Raw genomic sequence first — 17196 nt, forward strand, 5'->3', positions numbered from 1 at the left:
ATCTCATAGTCATGTCATGAGGTTTGTAAAGGAAAGAGGAATACAATAATACGAAAAACAAATTGAGTTTCCCATCTCCCCATTTAGAGTATTTATGGTGTAGCACAGAAACACCCTTATCCAGCTGGTGCGACAAGGGCATTTCCTAACAGAACTGTTAACTTTCTTTGTTGTTACTCTTAACCCATAAGCGTTTAAGCCCTGTCTATGCCAAGGGAGTGGGGTTTTGGGGGGGGGTACTTCTACACTGTATGGAATTGTTTTAAGAACGTCATACCAAGGATCATTTTACTATTTGATTTTGAAAGTTAAGACCCATTGAAGTATCCAAAAAATATGTATCAAAATTATTTGGCCTTACTGCTATTAACCCATACAAATTCATTGATTAACAGACTCACTACACAGAAAAATAGATAGTCCCCCCCAAAAAATATAAAGGAATTTTGTTCAGAGTAATATAGGACAGGACATAGGATATTGTTTTACATGTATTCATCCCCTTATTTTAGGCACTAAACTATATTCATTCATACAGCGCATTTGGAAAGTATTCAAACCCTTTGACTTTTTCCACATTTTGTTATGTGACAGCCTTATTAAAAAATTGACAAAACATTTTTTTCTTCTCATCAATCTACAGAATACCACATAAAGACAAAGCGAATGTAATAAACATTTAAAACAGAAATACCTTATTTACATAAGTATTCAGACTCTTTGCTATGAGACTCGAAATTGAGCTCAGATGCATCCTGTTTCCATTGATCATCTTTGAGATGTTTCTACAACTTGATTGGAGTCCAACTGTGGTAAATTCTATTGATTGGACATGATTTGGAAAGGCACACAACTGTCTATATACGTAAGGTCCCACAGTTGACAGTGCATTTCAGAGCAAAAATCAAGCGTTGTCATTATGGGGTATTGTGTGTAGATTGATGAGGGGAAAAAAAAGATGTAATCCATTTTAGAATAAGACTATAATGTAAGACAATGTGAAAGGAGTCTGAATACTTTCCAAATGCACTGTACTTCCATAAATGTTTTAAACTGGAACTGTGGATCTTCAGACGAGTTCTGTGAGAGTTGTGAGGCCTCTGGGTGCCCTATAGCAAAACAACTTACATACTTTTTCATGAGAGTTTCTCCTTTACACAACTTTACACAAGTTGGCAGATCGGCTGTAACGACTTCAGACAAGTCCCAAGACGCTTGTGGGGGTCATAGAGCAAAACAGAGAGTGTTTGTGAGTCTCATCTTTCCAAAGAGGGGTCATAATAGTTGGTCAAACCGTTCGGACCCAACAGACGATTTTGTGAGAAGACTGATTTTCGGGATGCCTCATGGTCTAAAAAACACTGCTCTAGCTCTGTCACCTTTCACCGCAGATGTGGAAGTGTTACACAGGCGGATGCGGTGGATTTAGACGCATCCACTGCAAAAAAATCTGATGTTTCTAGCTTAAACTGACAGATTTTTCTGGGGATTTTATAAATGCTAATTAGATTTCCGTGTGGCGAGGACATTGACCTTAAGAGGTTGGAACCAACATGCTGTACCTCCAACAGGCAGAAAGGCAAGAAGTATTTGTCCGCCAACTCAGGGACAAGCTACACTATTCACAGCCCTGTGTAATGTTCAATGTGAATAGCTACACTATTCACAGCCCTGTGTAATGTTCAATGCATTGCTTGACTTTTTAAAACAACGTATTTGTATTGTTTTAAATTAAACAAATTAAAAAAGTAATATATGGTTTAAACATGTCTTTAAAGCGGGACTGAATATTCAACTGTACTTTGAAAGGTTGTCAACACCCATCTATGTGTCTTTGCACAAGCATTATCATATAGAAGAATAGCACAATACTAATAGCTAGTGTAACAACATCAAGGCACTGTGTGGCTTGCACTGAGTGACATGTAGACATTCACACCTCCCACTGGACCTGTGGGTGTCTTCCTGGTTGCGTCCCAAATACCACCCTATTTCCTATATAGTGCAGTACTTTTGATCAGGGCCTGTCCGTCTATACTAACCATATCTGCATAAGGCCTGTCCTCTGCCTTGCATTTTTCTTTCTCTCAGTCACACAGACCTGTCATTTCCCAAATGCATGGGTCCCCTGAGGAGTGTCACCGGGGATTAAACAATAAACCACAAGGGGATTAGGAACACAGTTTGACAGACTGGTCTCGTTCCAAAGTCGGTAACACTTTATAAACCATTTCTAAACTGTTTGTAAAGAGTTTACTTACCATTTAGGAATCATTGTTCCTAAATTTGTACATGCCAATAAGCAATCAAAGTAATTTACGCATTTATAAACACATTATTTCTTAATGATTTATAATTTGTAAATTATTAATAATGTACTACTATCGTACTTATAAACAAGTTATAAAGGAGTTATTATTATCTCATAAGATTACTTATAAGGTATTTTAAAATTGTTTATTCATGGTTTGACTCACCCTGTACGTATATACATATTTATAAATGTATTGCATTAACTTCTTGATTGAACAATTTCAGCTAGATATTTTATAAGGTTAAAAACTGCAGCCATTAACAATTGTTATAATACAGAAAGAATTAGCTGTTTATGTTTGTGTTGCTTTCCACACCATGTTATATGGGTCCAAAATGGCGCCATATTCTCTACTTAGAGCAGTACTTTTGACCAGTAGTGCACTTTGAAGGGGATAAAGTGTCTTTTGGCACACAACCATAACTCTCTCTCTAAGGTAGAGGGATGAAAAGAAGAGTGGCCATTATCTATTAAGCATGATAGAGACATCCAGCCAATCAGAGACATCAAAGGGTGAGCAGCAGCTCTATGTAATGTTAATATAATCTATGGAAGTAATTATTCTTTCATGCAATTAGTGACAAACTGAAAAACTGCAATTATACAACAACACAGTTTCAATCAGGATGTTCTATTCCCTAATACCCTTGAACTACTTCAGTTAGTCAGCTGCAATAATACAGACAGAACCACAGAAAACGCTGAGAGAATGTTTTGGTGGCACCTTGGGAATTTTGCGGTTCACTCATGCATTTTATAACTTTAGCAATGCCATGTTTCATCACTAAATAACACCTATAAGGATATGTGTTTTCCTGGTCTGACATTACTACCCAGGCATCTGTGATATAGCCTTGCTTCTGGTTGTCATCCCTGTGATCATAACAAACTTAGTGGTGATGCTGAGTAATAATATTTAGAGGATATTAGAGGGGTTTAGTTGTCTGTTTTTCTCACTCTCTTTCCACCTTTATCTGTTGTCTCTCTGGACTGCTCTTGCTTCTATTTATTTGTATTTTTTCATTCCACATCATGTTCCCGTCTCTGTACTGAAATACATACATGTGTGTGTGCAGTCAGAGAGAGAGGAGTGATCCAACTCCCTCGTTCTCTTTCTCTCTGAGTGTGGTTGAAGGGATTAGCTTCTGCCCGAGTGCCTAGAATAATGATCACTGCAGCGGAGAAACACATTTCCACATTTCAGGAGATAAGGGGGCCAGGCAATCTGTAAGCTGAGGACATACCAAATAAGCCACGGGAAACTGGTTAAGTAACAGAAAAGTCACCACAGAGAACTCAGACCAGACCAGACCTGCTGGGTTGTTCTTGCCCTCTGAGCACAAGGTTACGACTGCCAGTCATCTCTAGTGCCTGCCTCTCGGTCTTTGTGACGTCCATAATGTCTGATGTGACAGTCTGAGCCCATAGCTGGTATGACATGTAGCTCAGATGTACTGTATAGACCACTAATGGCCCACAGTCACAGTGGATATAAATAAGAGTTATGTGTTCTGTTATTTTTTATCTTTTTTTTTTTTTATCTATATATTGGCAGTAGGCTATAAGTTTTATATAAATTGACAAATACATTCAATTCAATTCACACTTTAACTATGTAACAAAGAGCCATCCATGGAGCCCCTGTGTAACATGCCTCAATTTTGTACTGGGGTTCATTCAAACAACAAACAAAGATGTTATATTTTTGGAACTGAGAGGCTGCTGTAAAAAGCTCTGTTCACAATTGAATCTTCCCTAAGAGTCTAAGCCTTGGAATTTGGCCTTACTGCTATTAGACCATGGAAACGTATTGAATAACACATTCATGGCAAAACAGATAGACAAAACATTTATCAAAGGAAGTATGGTTTGAGGTGTCTGACATGCATCTGAGACATATAGGAAAGCATAAAAATAAAAAAGGTTCCATGTGTAACCTTGGTCCTAAAAAATCCTATACATTTTGATTCCTTTTTTTACCGGTCTATACCGGGTTAGCTTCAGACGAGTCCCGTGAATATAAAACAGAGAACAGGTTAATGTTCGTGAGAGTCTCAGCTTTCGATGGTGGAGTCATATTAGTTTGTAGCTCAAACCGCTCAGACTTGATAGACCTTTTTGTGAGAAGACCTGTTTGGAGTTGGGACGCCGGTGTCAGCAACTTGAGACCAGTCAGTCCCGTGAAGCTTGTGAGTGTCGTAGAGCAAAACAATATACTTTTTTTGTGAGAATACTGATTTCGGGATGTCTCCTGGTCTGACAAAAACCGCTGTAGCTCTGCCACGGCAGTCTCTAGCTTAACCCGACAAATTTTGATGGGTATTTTTTTTATTATACTAATTTGATTTTCCCAAAGTGCTAGACAGACGGTGCAAGGGATCTTGCTGATTAATCCTGAATAAAACATGACACTCATGAGCAGACATTTGGACAGAGTAGATGTCGTATTCTCTTAACAAAATAAACAAGTGAGATTTAATGTGCAACCCCAATGCCACCCTATCCCCTACATAGCACACTATTTTTGATCCGAGCCCTACGGGCCTTGTTCAAAAGTAGTGCACTATATAAGGAAAATGGTGCTATCTTGGATGCACATTTAGTTTCAACATAATTAGACAGAACAAAAGCATCCAGACTACCAACAAGGAAAATCTCCTTAAGAATAGAACCTGTAAGTGCCACAATGCATTTCCAATAGACAAGACTGCCGTGCAGAAAAACACACCACTTTTGACCAGGGCCCTTAGAGTTCTGGTCAACAGTAGTGCACCATGTTGGACATACAGTAGTGTGTCATTTGAGACACAGCCAGAGCCAAGTTTCCTTGGAATGAAATAAGCTGTTGTTTACAAACATACTGTGAAGTAGGGCAAAACAATACAATACCTTTCCCACGTATTGAGTGTCCGGTCCTATGTGTTCTTCTAAAACAAAGAATTGGTTCCAGATCCAGCCACGTTTAGGCCTGTGGTGCACTTCTGTCTCACCATTGGCCAGTTTGGTCTGGTTCTTGGCGATGGTCACTTTGTCTGCTGGGTTATGATGGCTAGCCCCATAGCACCTCTGGATGAAGCAAAGGCAGACCAGTATGTAACAAAGACAGGAGGTGGTGGATATCCTCATGGTGGTGCCTCAGTGTGCTTTTGGAAAAATATCCCAGCGTGCTTTGCGCTTTGTGTGAAGGTCCAACCACCACCGCCACCACCACTGGCCACCGCTGCAGCCTCACGTGGCTGGCGGTTCGATGGACAGATGAGGGTGGCGCTAAATCCAAACTGGGGAAGGCCTGGTCCGTGCAACGATAGAGTCTCTAAGGTTCATGGTCTGAACGTCAATTGATGAGAATCAAGGCAAGCTTCATTTACATCATGGAATAGCCAGGGTCTAGAGTAGAAAACGGACGGACAATGACTTTTGAAGTTTTACCAGAAACTGGAGTTGATTATGGTGACCATTCTGGGTTTCCTGGAAGAGAGAGAGATATAAAGGGATTAATTACATTTCATGAGTTTTAACTTCCTTAAATCCCCTCAAAATAAATTGGACCCGGCCATAATAATACTTGACACACAGAGTGAAAGTATTTCAAATAGATGACTTTGAATGCAGAAAAGAGGCCTCCATCTCCTTACATCCAGTTCTAAAAACAGAAAACACATTTTGGATGTGGTGAGTCTTTATTTATTCATAAGTTGTCTGTGCCTGTGAGGTCAGAGAGATATACTGCACTCTATTTCCTAGTGTGTATGGAAGAATAGGGTGTCATATGGGACTCATTATTGATATTTGCTGTATAAAAGTGCCCAATGAGTTCTGATGATCCATGTACAGTGAGGGAAAAAAGTATTTGATCCCCTGCTGAGTTTGTACGTTTGCCCACTGACAAAGAAATTATCAGTCTATCATTTTAATGGTAGGTTTATTTGAACAGTGAGAGACAGAATAACAGCAAAAAAATCCATAAAAACGCATGTCAAAAATGTTAGAAATTGATTTGCATTTTAATGAGGGAAATAAGTATTTGAACCCCTCTCAATCAGAAAGATTTCTAGCTCCCAGGTGTCTTTTATACAGGTAACGAGCTGAGATTAGGAGCACACTCTTAAAGGGAGTGCTCCTAATCTCAGCTTGTTACCTGTATAAAACACAACTGTCAACAGAAGCAATCAATCAATCCGATTCCAAACTCTCCACCATGGCCAACACCAAAGAGCTCTCCAAGGATGTCAGGGACAAGATTGTAGACCTACACAAGGCTGGAATGGGCTACAAGACCATTGCCAAGCAGCTTGGTGAGAAGGTGACAACAGTTGGTGCGATTATTGGCAAATGGAAGAAACACAAAAGAACTGTCAATCTCCCTCGGCCTGGGGATCCATGCAAGATCTCACCTCGTGGAGTTGCAATGATCATGAGAACGGTGAGGAATCAGCCCAGAACTACACAGGAGGATCTTGTCAATGATCTCAAGGCAGCTGGGACCATAGTCACCAAGAAAACAATTGGTAACACACTACGTCGTGAAGGACTGAAATCCTGCAGCGCCCGCAAGGTCCCCCTGCTCAAGAAAGCACATATACATGCCCATCTGAAGTTTGCCATTGAACATCTGAATGATTCAGAGGACAACTGGGTGAAAGTGTTGTGGTCAGATGAGACCAAAATGGAGCTCTTTGGCATCAACTCAACTCACCGTGTTTGGAGGAGGAGGAATGCTGCCTATGACCCCAAGAATACCATCCCCACCGTCAAACATGGAGGTGGAAACATTATGCTTTGGGGGTGTTTTTCTGCTAAAGGGACAGGACAACTTCACCGCATCAAAGGGACAATGGACGGGGCCATGTACCGTCAAATCTTGGGTGAGAACCTCCTTCCCTCAGCCAGGGCAATGAAAATGGGTCGTGGATGGGTATTCCAGCATGACAATGACCCAAAACACACGGCCAAGGCAACAAAGGAGTGGCTCAAGAAGAAGCACATTAAGGTCCTGGAGTGGCCTAGCCAGTCTCCAGACCTTAATCCCATAGAAAATCTGTGGAGGGAGCTGAAGGTTCAAGTTGCCAAACGTCAGCCTCAAAACCTTAATAATGACTTGGAGAAAATCTGCAAAGAAGAGTGGGACAAATCCCTCCTGAGATGTGTGCAAACCTGGTGGCCAACTACAAGAAACGTCTGACCTCTGTGATTGCCAACAAGGGTTTTGCCACCAAGTACTAAGTCATGTTTTGCAGAGGGGTCAAATACTTATTTCCCTCATTAAAATGCAAATCAATTTCTAACATTTCTGACATGCGTTTTTCTGGATTGTTTTGTTGTTATTCTGTCTCTCACTGTTCAAATAAACCTACCATTAAATTTTTGACTGAACATTTCTTTGTCAGTGGGCAAACGTACAAAATCAGCAGGGGATCAAATACTTTTTTCCCTCACTGTACTGTATAGCTCCAGAATGGAGCGATACTGTAGTGACTCACATACTACATGAGTTTTGACGCAGTCGGGGGATTCAAGGAACCTACCAAGAGATGGCGTCTAAGAGCCTGCCGCTGCTGGAGCCTACAGTATGTGAGTACTGAATCCTAAATTACAAAGTGGATCTTCCACCACCATTTAAAAACATTTGGTTTGACATCTAACACAACCACAAATCTATTATTTACCAAGTATTACACTAGAATGACATCTTGCTGTGGTATATTGAGAGTACAAAAACTTTGATTTGAAGTGTACATAGCTACAGTGGCTTGCGAAAGTGTTCACCCCCTTAGCATTCTTCCTATTTTTTTAAGGCAAGAAGGAATTAAAATAGATTTCTTGGGGGTTTGTATCATTTGATTTACACTACATGCCTACCACTATGAAGATGCAAAATATTTTGTATTGTGTTTCAAACAAGAAATAAGACAAAAAATGAAAACTTGAGCATGCCCCCCCCAAAGTAAAAACTTTGTAGAGCCACCTTTGGCAGCAATTACAGCTGCAAGTCTCTTGGGGTATGTCTCTATAATCTTGGCACATCTAGCCACTGGGATTTTTCCCCATTCTTCAAAGCAAAACTGCTCCAGCTCCTTCAAGTTGGATGGGTTCTGCTGGTGTACAGCAATCTTTAACCTGTTGGGGGTAGGGGGCAGTATTTGCACGGCCGGATAAAAAACGTACCCGATTTAATCTGGTTATTACTACTGCCCAGAAACTAGAATATGCATATAATTATTGGCTTTGGATAGAAAACACCCTAAAGTTTCTAAAACTGTTTGAATGGTGTCTGTGAGTATAACAGAACTCATATGGCAGGCAAAAACCTGAGAAGATTCCTTACAGGAAGTGACCTGTCTGACAAGTTCTTGTTCTTCTTGGCTCTCTTTAATGAAAACTGAGGATCTTTGCTGTAACGTGACACTTCCTACGGCTCCCATAGGCTCTCAGAAGGCGGGAAAAAGCTGAATGATGTAATTCCAGCCACTGGCTGAAAAACATTAGCGCTTTTGGTAAGTGCTCTATCAGAGGACAATGGGACGGAGGAGCGTGCACGAGTCGACCCCATGTTTTTAATTTCTCTCTCTTTGAACCTAAACACGCTTTCCCGGTCGGAATATTATCGCTTTTTTACGAGAAAAATGGCATAAAAATTTATTTTAAACAGCGGTTGACATGCTTCAAAGTATGGTAATGAAATATTTAGATTTTTTTTGTCAAGAAATGCGTTGTGCGCGTCACCCTTTTTTACCATTCGGATAGTGTCTTGAACGCACGAACAAAACAGAGGATATTTGAACATAACTATGGATTATTTTGAACCAAACCAACATTTGTTATTGAAGTAGAAGTCCTGGGAGTGCATTCTGACGAAGAACAGCAAAGGTAATAAAATTTTTCTTATAGTAAATCTGACTTCGGTGTGTGCCTAAACTTGGTGGGTGTCTAAATAGCTAGCCCTGTGATGCCGGGCTATCTACTTAGAATATTGCAAAATGTGCTTTCACCGAAAAGCTATTTTAAAATCGGACATAGCGAGTGCATAGAGGAGTTCTGTATCTATAATTCTTTAAATAATTGTTATGTTTTTTGTGAACATTTATCGTGAGTAATTTAGTAAATTCACCGGAAGTTTGCGGGGGGTATGCTAGTTCTGAACGTCACATGCTAATGTAAAAAGCTGGTTTTTGATATAAATATGAACTTGATTGAACAAAACATGCATGTATTGTATAACATAATGTCCTAGGGTTGTCATCTGATGAAGATCATCAAAGGTTAGTGCTGCATTTAGCTGTCTTCTGGGTTTTTGTGACATTATATGCTAGCTTGAAAAATGGGTGTCTGATTATTTCTGGCTGGGTACTCTGCTGACATAATCTAATGTTTTGCTTTCGTTGTAAAGCCTTTTTGAAATCGGACAGTGTGGTTAGATTAACGAGAGTCTTGTCTTTAAAATGGTGTAAAATAGTCATATGTTTGAGAAATTGAAGTAATAGCATTTCTAAGGTATTTGAATAACGCGCCACGGGATTCAACTGGCTGTTGAGTAGGTGGGACGATTTTGTCCCGCCGACCCTAGAGAGGTTAAGTCATACCACAGATTTTCAATTGGATTGAGGTCTGGGCTTTGACTAGGCCATTCCAAGACATTTAAATGTTTCCCCTTAAACCACTCGAGTGTTGCTTTAGCAGTATGCTTAGGGTCATTGTCGTGCTGGAAGGTGAACCTCCGTCCCAGTCTCAAATCTCTGGAAGACTGAAACAGGTTTCCCTCAAGAATTTCCCTGTATTTTTCCAGTCCTTGCTGATGAAAACCATCCGCCGGGCATGATGCTGCCACTACCATGCTTCACTGTGGGGATGGTATTCTCGGGGTGATGGGAGGTGTTGGGTTTGAGCCAGACACAATGCTTTCATTGATGGCCAAAAAGCTCAACTTTAGTCTCATCTGACCAGAGTACCTTCTTCCATATGTTTGGGAGTCTCCCACATGCCTTATGGTGAACACCAAACGTGTTTGCTAATTTTGTTCTTTAACCTGTTATGGATAGAGGGCAGTATTTTCACGGCCGGATAAAAAACGTACCCGATTTAACCTGTTAGGGCTAGGGGGCAGCATTTGCACGTCTGGATAAAAAAAATGTACCCGATTTAATCTGGTTACTAATCCTACCCAGTAACTAGAATATGCATATACTTATTATATATGGATAGAAAACACTCTAAAGTTTCTAAAACTGTTTGAATGGTGTCTGTGAGTATAACAGAACTCATTTGGCAGGCAAAACCCTGAGACATTTTCTGACAGGAAGTGGATACCTGATGTGTTGTATTGACTTTAAACCTATCCCATTGAAAAACACAGGGGCTGAGGAATATTTTGGCACTTCCTATTGCTTCCACTAGATGTCACCAGCCTTTACAAAGTGTTTTGAGTCTTCTGGAGGGAGATCTGACCGAACAAGAGCCATGGAACGGTGATGTCCCATTAGACACCTGGCGCGCGAGTTCATGTTGGGTACCCTCGTTCCAATACGTTATAAAAGAGTATGCATTCGTCCACCTTGAATATTATTCATGTTCTGGTTAAAAAAGGCCCTAATGATTTATGCTATACAACGTTTGACATGTTTGAACGAACGGAAATATATTTTTTCCCCTCGTTCATGACGAGAAGTCCGGCTGGCTTAGATCATGTGCTAACAAGACGGAGATTTTTGGACATAAATGATGAGCTTTTTTGAACAAAACTACATTCGTTATGGACCTGTGATACCTGGAAGTGACATCTGATGAAGAGAATCAAAGGTAATGGATTATTTACATAGTATTTTCGATTTTAGATCTCCCCAACATGACGTCTAGTCTGTATCGCAACGCGTATTTTTCTGGGCGCAGTGCTCAGATTATTGCAAAGTGTGATTTCCCAGTAAGGTTATTTTTAAATCTGGCAAGTTGATTGCGTTCAAGAGATGTAAATCTATAATTCTTTAAATGACAATATAATATTTTACCAATGTTTTCTAATTTTAATTATTTAATTTGTGACGCTGACTTGACTGCCGGTTATTGGAGGGAAACGATTTCCTCAACATCAATGCCATAGTAAAACGCTGTTTTTGGATATAAATATGAACTTGATAGAACTAAAAATGCATGCATTGTCTAACATAATGTCCTAGGAGTGTCATCTGATGGAGATTGTAAAAGGTTAGTGCATCATTTTAGCTGGTTTTATGGTTTTGGTGACCCTGTCTTTGACTTGACAAAACATTACACACAACTCTTGTAAATGTACTGTCCTAACATACTCTAAATTTATGCTTTCGCCGTAAAACCTTTTTGAAATCGTAAAACGTGGTTAGATTAAGGAGATGTTTATCTTTCAAAGGGTGTAAAATAGTTGTATGTTTGAAAAATTTGAATTTTGACATTTATTTGGATTCAAATTTGCCGCTCTTGAAATGCACCTGCTGTTGATGGAGTGCACCACGGGTGGCACGCTAGCGTCCCACCTAGCCCATAGAGGTTAATCTGTTTATTACTCCTGCCCAGAAACTAGAATATGCATATAATTGTTTGATTTGGATAGAAAACACCCGAAAGTTTCTAAAACTGTTTGAATGGTGTCTGTGAGTATAACAGAACTCATATGGCAGGCCAAAACCTGAGAAGATTCCAAACAGGAAGTGCCCTCTCTGACCATTTCTTGGCCTTTTTTAGCATCTTTATTGAAAACAGAGGATCTCTGCTGTAATGTGACACTTTCTAAGGCTCCCATAGGCTCTCAGAAGGCGCCAGAACGTTGAATGATGACTTTGCAGTCCATGGCTGAAAAACAGTAGCGCATTTGGATAGTGGTCGATCTGAGAACAATGAGACGGGTGCTCTTGTACACGTGAAGAGTCCATTTTACATTTTCAGTCTTTGAACGAAAACAACGACTCCCGGTCGAAATATTATCGCTATTTTACGAGAAAAATCGCATAAAAATTGATTTTAAACAGCATTTGACATGCTTCGAAGTACGGTAATGGAATATTTTGAATTTTTTTGTCACGATATGCGCCGGCGCGTCACCCTTCGTTACCCTTCGGATAGTGTCTTGAACGCACGAACAAAACGCCGCTATTTGGATATAACTATGGATTATTTGGAACCAAACCAACATTTGTTGTTGAAGTAGAAGTCCTGGGAGTGCATTCTGATGAAGAACAGCAAAGGTAATCCAATTTTTGTTATAGTAAATCTGAGTTTGGTGAGTACCAAACTTGGTGGGTGTCAAAATAGCTAGCCTGTGATGGCCTGGCTATCTACTCAGAATATTGCAAAATGTGCTTTCACCGAAAAGCAATTTTAAAATCGGACACCGCGATTGCATAAAGGAGTTCTGTATCTATAATTCTTAAAATAATTGTTATGTTTTTTGTTAACGTTTATCGTGAGTAATTTAGTAAATTCACCGTAAGTGTTCGGTGGGAATGCTAGTTCTGAACGTCACATGCTAATGTAAAAAGCTGGTTTTTGATATAAATATGAACTTGATTGAACAAAACATGCATGTATTGTATAACATAATGTCCTAGGAGTGTCATCTGATGAAGATCATCAAAGGTTAGTGCTGCATTTAGCTGTGGTTTTGGTTTTTGTGACATTATATGCTAGCTTGAAAAATGGGTGTCTGTATATTTCTGGCTGGATACTCTCCTGACATAATCTAATGTTTTGCTTTCGTTGTAAAGCTTTTTTGAAATCGGACAGTGTGGTTAGATTAAGGAGTCTTGTCTTTAAAATGGTGTAAAATAGTCATATGTTTGAAAGATTTAAGTTTTCGGATTTTCGAGGAATTTGTAATTCGCGCCACGCCCTATCTTTGGATATTGGAACAGTGTTCCGCTAGCGGAACATCTAGATGTTATACAATTGCTTTTTTCTGGCCACTCTTCTGTAAAGCCCAGCTCTGTGGAGTCCACGGCTCAAAGTGGTCCTATGCACAGATACTCCAATCTCCGCTGTGGAGCTTTCAGGGTTATCTTTGGTCTCTTTGTTGCCTCTCTGATTAATGCCCTCCTTGCCTGGTCTGAGAGTTTTGGTGGGCGGCCCTCTCTTGGCAGGTTTGTTGTGGTGCCATATTCTTTCCATTTTTTAAGAATGTATTTAATGGTGCTCCGTGGGATGTTCAAAGTTTCGGATATTTTCTTATAACCCAACCCTGATCTGTACTTCTCCACAACTTTGTCCCTGACCTGTTTAGAGAGCTCCTTGGTCTTCATGGTGCCGCTTGCTTGGTGGTGCCGCTTGCTTAGTGGTGTTGCAGACTCTGGGGCATTTCAGAACAGGTGTATGTATATATACACTGAGATAATGTGACAGATCATGTGACACTTAGATTGCACACAGGTGGACTTTATTTAACTAATTATATGCCTTCTGAAGGTAATTGGTTGCACCAGATCTGATTTAGGGGCTTCATAGCAAAGGGGGTGAATACATATGCACGCACCACTTTTAATTTTTTATTTTGTATAATTTTTTGAAACATGTTATTTTTCTCATTTCACTTCACCAATTTGGACTATTTTGTGTATGTCCATCACATGAAATACAAATAAAAATCCATTTAAATTACAGGTTGTAATGCAACAAAATAGTAAAAACGGCAAGGGGGATGAATACTTTTCCAAGGCACTGTATAAGATCTGACAAGCATCAAAGGCAAACTAGCTCTCTATAACCTTACCATCCATTGCGATGACATAAACAAATTCAGAAATTAGGAATTAATACATTCATAGCTGTCACACTTTGGGGGATAATCAGCAAAATCCCTTTAAAACATAAAATATATGAATTTAAAATACACTTAGAAGAATCCTTGACTAATCCCCTTGTTTCGAAACCATCACTACATGTAAATGATGCAGCTTGGCTTTAGCTAGTTGTTAATAGTGTACCCTGCCTGCCAGGCAGGGCTCTGGTCAAGAATAGTGCACTATGTAGGGAATAGGGTGCTTATTGGGATGCTGCGACAGAGAGGCAGAGCCAAGGCTGATACACATCACCGTGAATTAGGACAGGCCTCAAAGGGACCCAAATATTCAACATCTGTATGTGACAGGATTCTCACCTGTAGTCACCACAGATATGATAATGTAAGCTAAAGTACTGTATTCTCCCTATGTACGGTGTCCATGCCCTGATAACAACTCAGTCTTATCAACATCATAGACCTGTCCAAATATTCAACATCTTTAATCTGTTTGTGACAGGATTCTCCTGGAGTGTCTAGTCTCTACAGGTATGGCCATGTACTCTATGATGTACACTGCATTCAGAAAGTATTCAGACACCTTGACATTTTCCACATTGTTACGTTACAGCCTTATTCTAAAATGGATACATATTTTTTTCCCCCATCAATCTGCACACAGTACCCCATAATTACAAAGTAAAAACAGGTTTTAGAAATGTTTGCAAATGTATTAAAAATAAAAAATCAGACATACCAAATTTACATAATTATTCAGACCCTTTGATATGAGGCACAAAATTGAGCTCAGGTGCATCCTGTTTCCATTGATCATCGTTGAGATGTTTCTGTTTCTGGTAAATTAAATTGAATGGACATGATTTGGAAAGGTACACACCTGTGTATATATAAGGTCGCACAGTTGACAGTTCATGTCAGAGCAAAAACCAAGCCATGAGGTTGAAGGAATTGTTCGTAGAGCTCCGAGACAGGATTGTGTCGAGGAACAGATCTGATGAAGGGTGCCAAAACATTTCTGCAGCACTGAAGGTCCCCAAGAACACAGTGGCCTTCATCGTTCTTAAATGGAAGAAGTTTGGAACCACCAAGACTCTTTATAGAGCTGGCCGTCCGGCCAAACTGTGCAATCGGGGGAGAAGGGCCTTGGCTAGGGAGGTGACCAAGTATCCGATGGACAACCATCTCTGCAGCACTCCACAAATCAGGCCTTTATTGTAGAGTGGTCAGAAGGAAGCCACTCCTTGGTAAAAGGCACATGACAGCCCACTTGGAGTTTGCCAAAAGGCACCTAAAGAACTCTCCGACCATGAGAAACAAGATTCTCTGGTCTGATGAAACCAAGATTGAACTCTTCAGCCTGAATGCCAAGCGTCACGTCTGGAGGAAACCTGGCACCATCCCTACGGTGAAGCATGGTGGTGGCAGCATCATGCTTTGGGGATGTTTTTCAGCGGCAGGGATTGGGAGACTAGTCAGGATTGAGGAAAAGATGAACGGAGCAAAATACAGAGAGAACCTTGATGAAACCTGCTCCAGAGCACTCAGGACCTCAGACTGGGGGTGAAGGCTCACCACCGAACAGAACAACGAGCCTAAGCACACAGCCAAGACAATGCAGGAGTGGCTTCAGGACAAGTCTCTGAATGTCCTTGAATGACCCAGCCAGAGCTCAGACTTGAACCCGATCGAACATCACTGGAGAAACCTGAAAATAGCTGTGCAGTGATGCTCCCCACTCAACCTGACAGAGCTTGAGAGGATCTACAGAGAAAAATGGGACAAACTCCCTGAATACAGGTATGCCAAGCTTGTAGTGTCATATTCTAGAAGACTCAAGGCTGTAATCGCTGCCAAATGTGCTTCTACAAGGAACTGAGTAAGGGGTCTGAATACTTATGTAAACGTATTATTTCATTTTTTTTTTATACATTTGCAAAAATTTATAAACCTGTTTTTGCATTGTTATTATGAGGTATTGTGTGTAGATTGATGAGGGAAGAAACCGATTTAATGTGGTATGTCAAGGGGTCTGAATACTTTCAGAATACACTGTACATATTCTACATTCTAGGCACACGTCAACAACTCAGTTAATGTCATAAGACATCACCATACTTTTTAAAACATCTCAATTCATGTTGACAGGAGAAAAAGTAGTTTGATGGTCACATTTGGTCACTTTATAAAGGGTCTAAATGCATCACTAACACATAAATCAACAAATGATCATGATTGATGAGTTGTTGCAATGATATGTAAATAATACAAGCTTCAGGTTCAATTACTTGACAAGGTCTTTGATGCCTATGTTGAGTTGTTCAACCATAATATACAGTCCAACTACTGTAGCAAACCATCTCCAACTACCCTATGCTAGACTTGCGTGAGCTACCTGTGTCCCTATGTTAGACTTGTGTGAGCATGTGTAGGCCTATTCCATTGTCGATGGTTTTAGGCTGCCACCCCCTGTGTTATTCGTGTGGTAATCACGCTGATTGTCTGAAATCTCAGTTTTACCTCCAGTTATTAAACCAGCAGCAGCTGGATGTTGGGTACTTTTAAAATAGGATTATTTTGAATAGTCGTATTAATATAGTAGCTCAATTAAAACATGTCTTCACACCCAGTGAAACAACACCATATTTTTCTATCCAGATGAACAAAAATATGATTGAAAGAAATGCTTACTCACAGATGTTTCTCCCTATAATGTGCTAAATGATGAGGTGAGTGGTTAAATACAACAGAAAGAGAGAATGAGGGAGTACGTGAGAGATCGAGATAACGGGGGACAGGGAGAAAGAGTATGAGAAAGAGGGATTTGAGAAGAAAAGGGAGAATGAGACACAGAAAGAGAGAGAGGGGGAGAGACAGACCCTTGCCTTGCATTCGTTTCATAGCACCAGCCTTGTGCTGATGTCAAACACTAGATAGCGGAGGAGTGGGCAGGTCAAACACATAACACTATACTGCTGCTCTTGCACCTGTCCCGGCTGCACACAAGGCAAGGCAGAGAGGATGGAAACAAAAATAATAGAAAAGTCTCTAAACTTTACACCTCCCTTAAATTGATAGAAAAAATTATATTTTGTCACCTGTTTTGTAAGGTCTATTCTCACATAGCCAA

General features: G+C 40.2%; 1 protein-coding gene across 1 annotated transcript in view; it reads right to left on the reverse strand.

Annotated features, from left to right (window-relative positions):
* Positions 1 to 17196, reverse strand: part of LOC106590046 (cadherin-18) — a 390157-nt gene that overhangs the window by 126658 nt on the left and 246303 nt on the right. Inside the window, exon 3 of the mRNA XM_045710800.1 lies at positions 5204 to 5782. Within this exon, the coding sequence (XP_045566756.1) occupies positions 5204 to 5440 (237 nt within the window). The 5' untranslated portion in view covers positions 5441 to 5782. The remainder of the gene's footprint in view (positions 1 to 5203; positions 5783 to 17196) is intronic.

Source organism: Salmo salar, chromosome ssa29 (genome assembly GCF_905237065.1).
Source record: "Salmo salar chromosome ssa29, Ssal_v3.1, whole genome shotgun sequence".
NCBI lineage: Eukaryota > Metazoa > Chordata > Actinopteri > Salmoniformes > Salmonidae > Salmo > Salmo salar.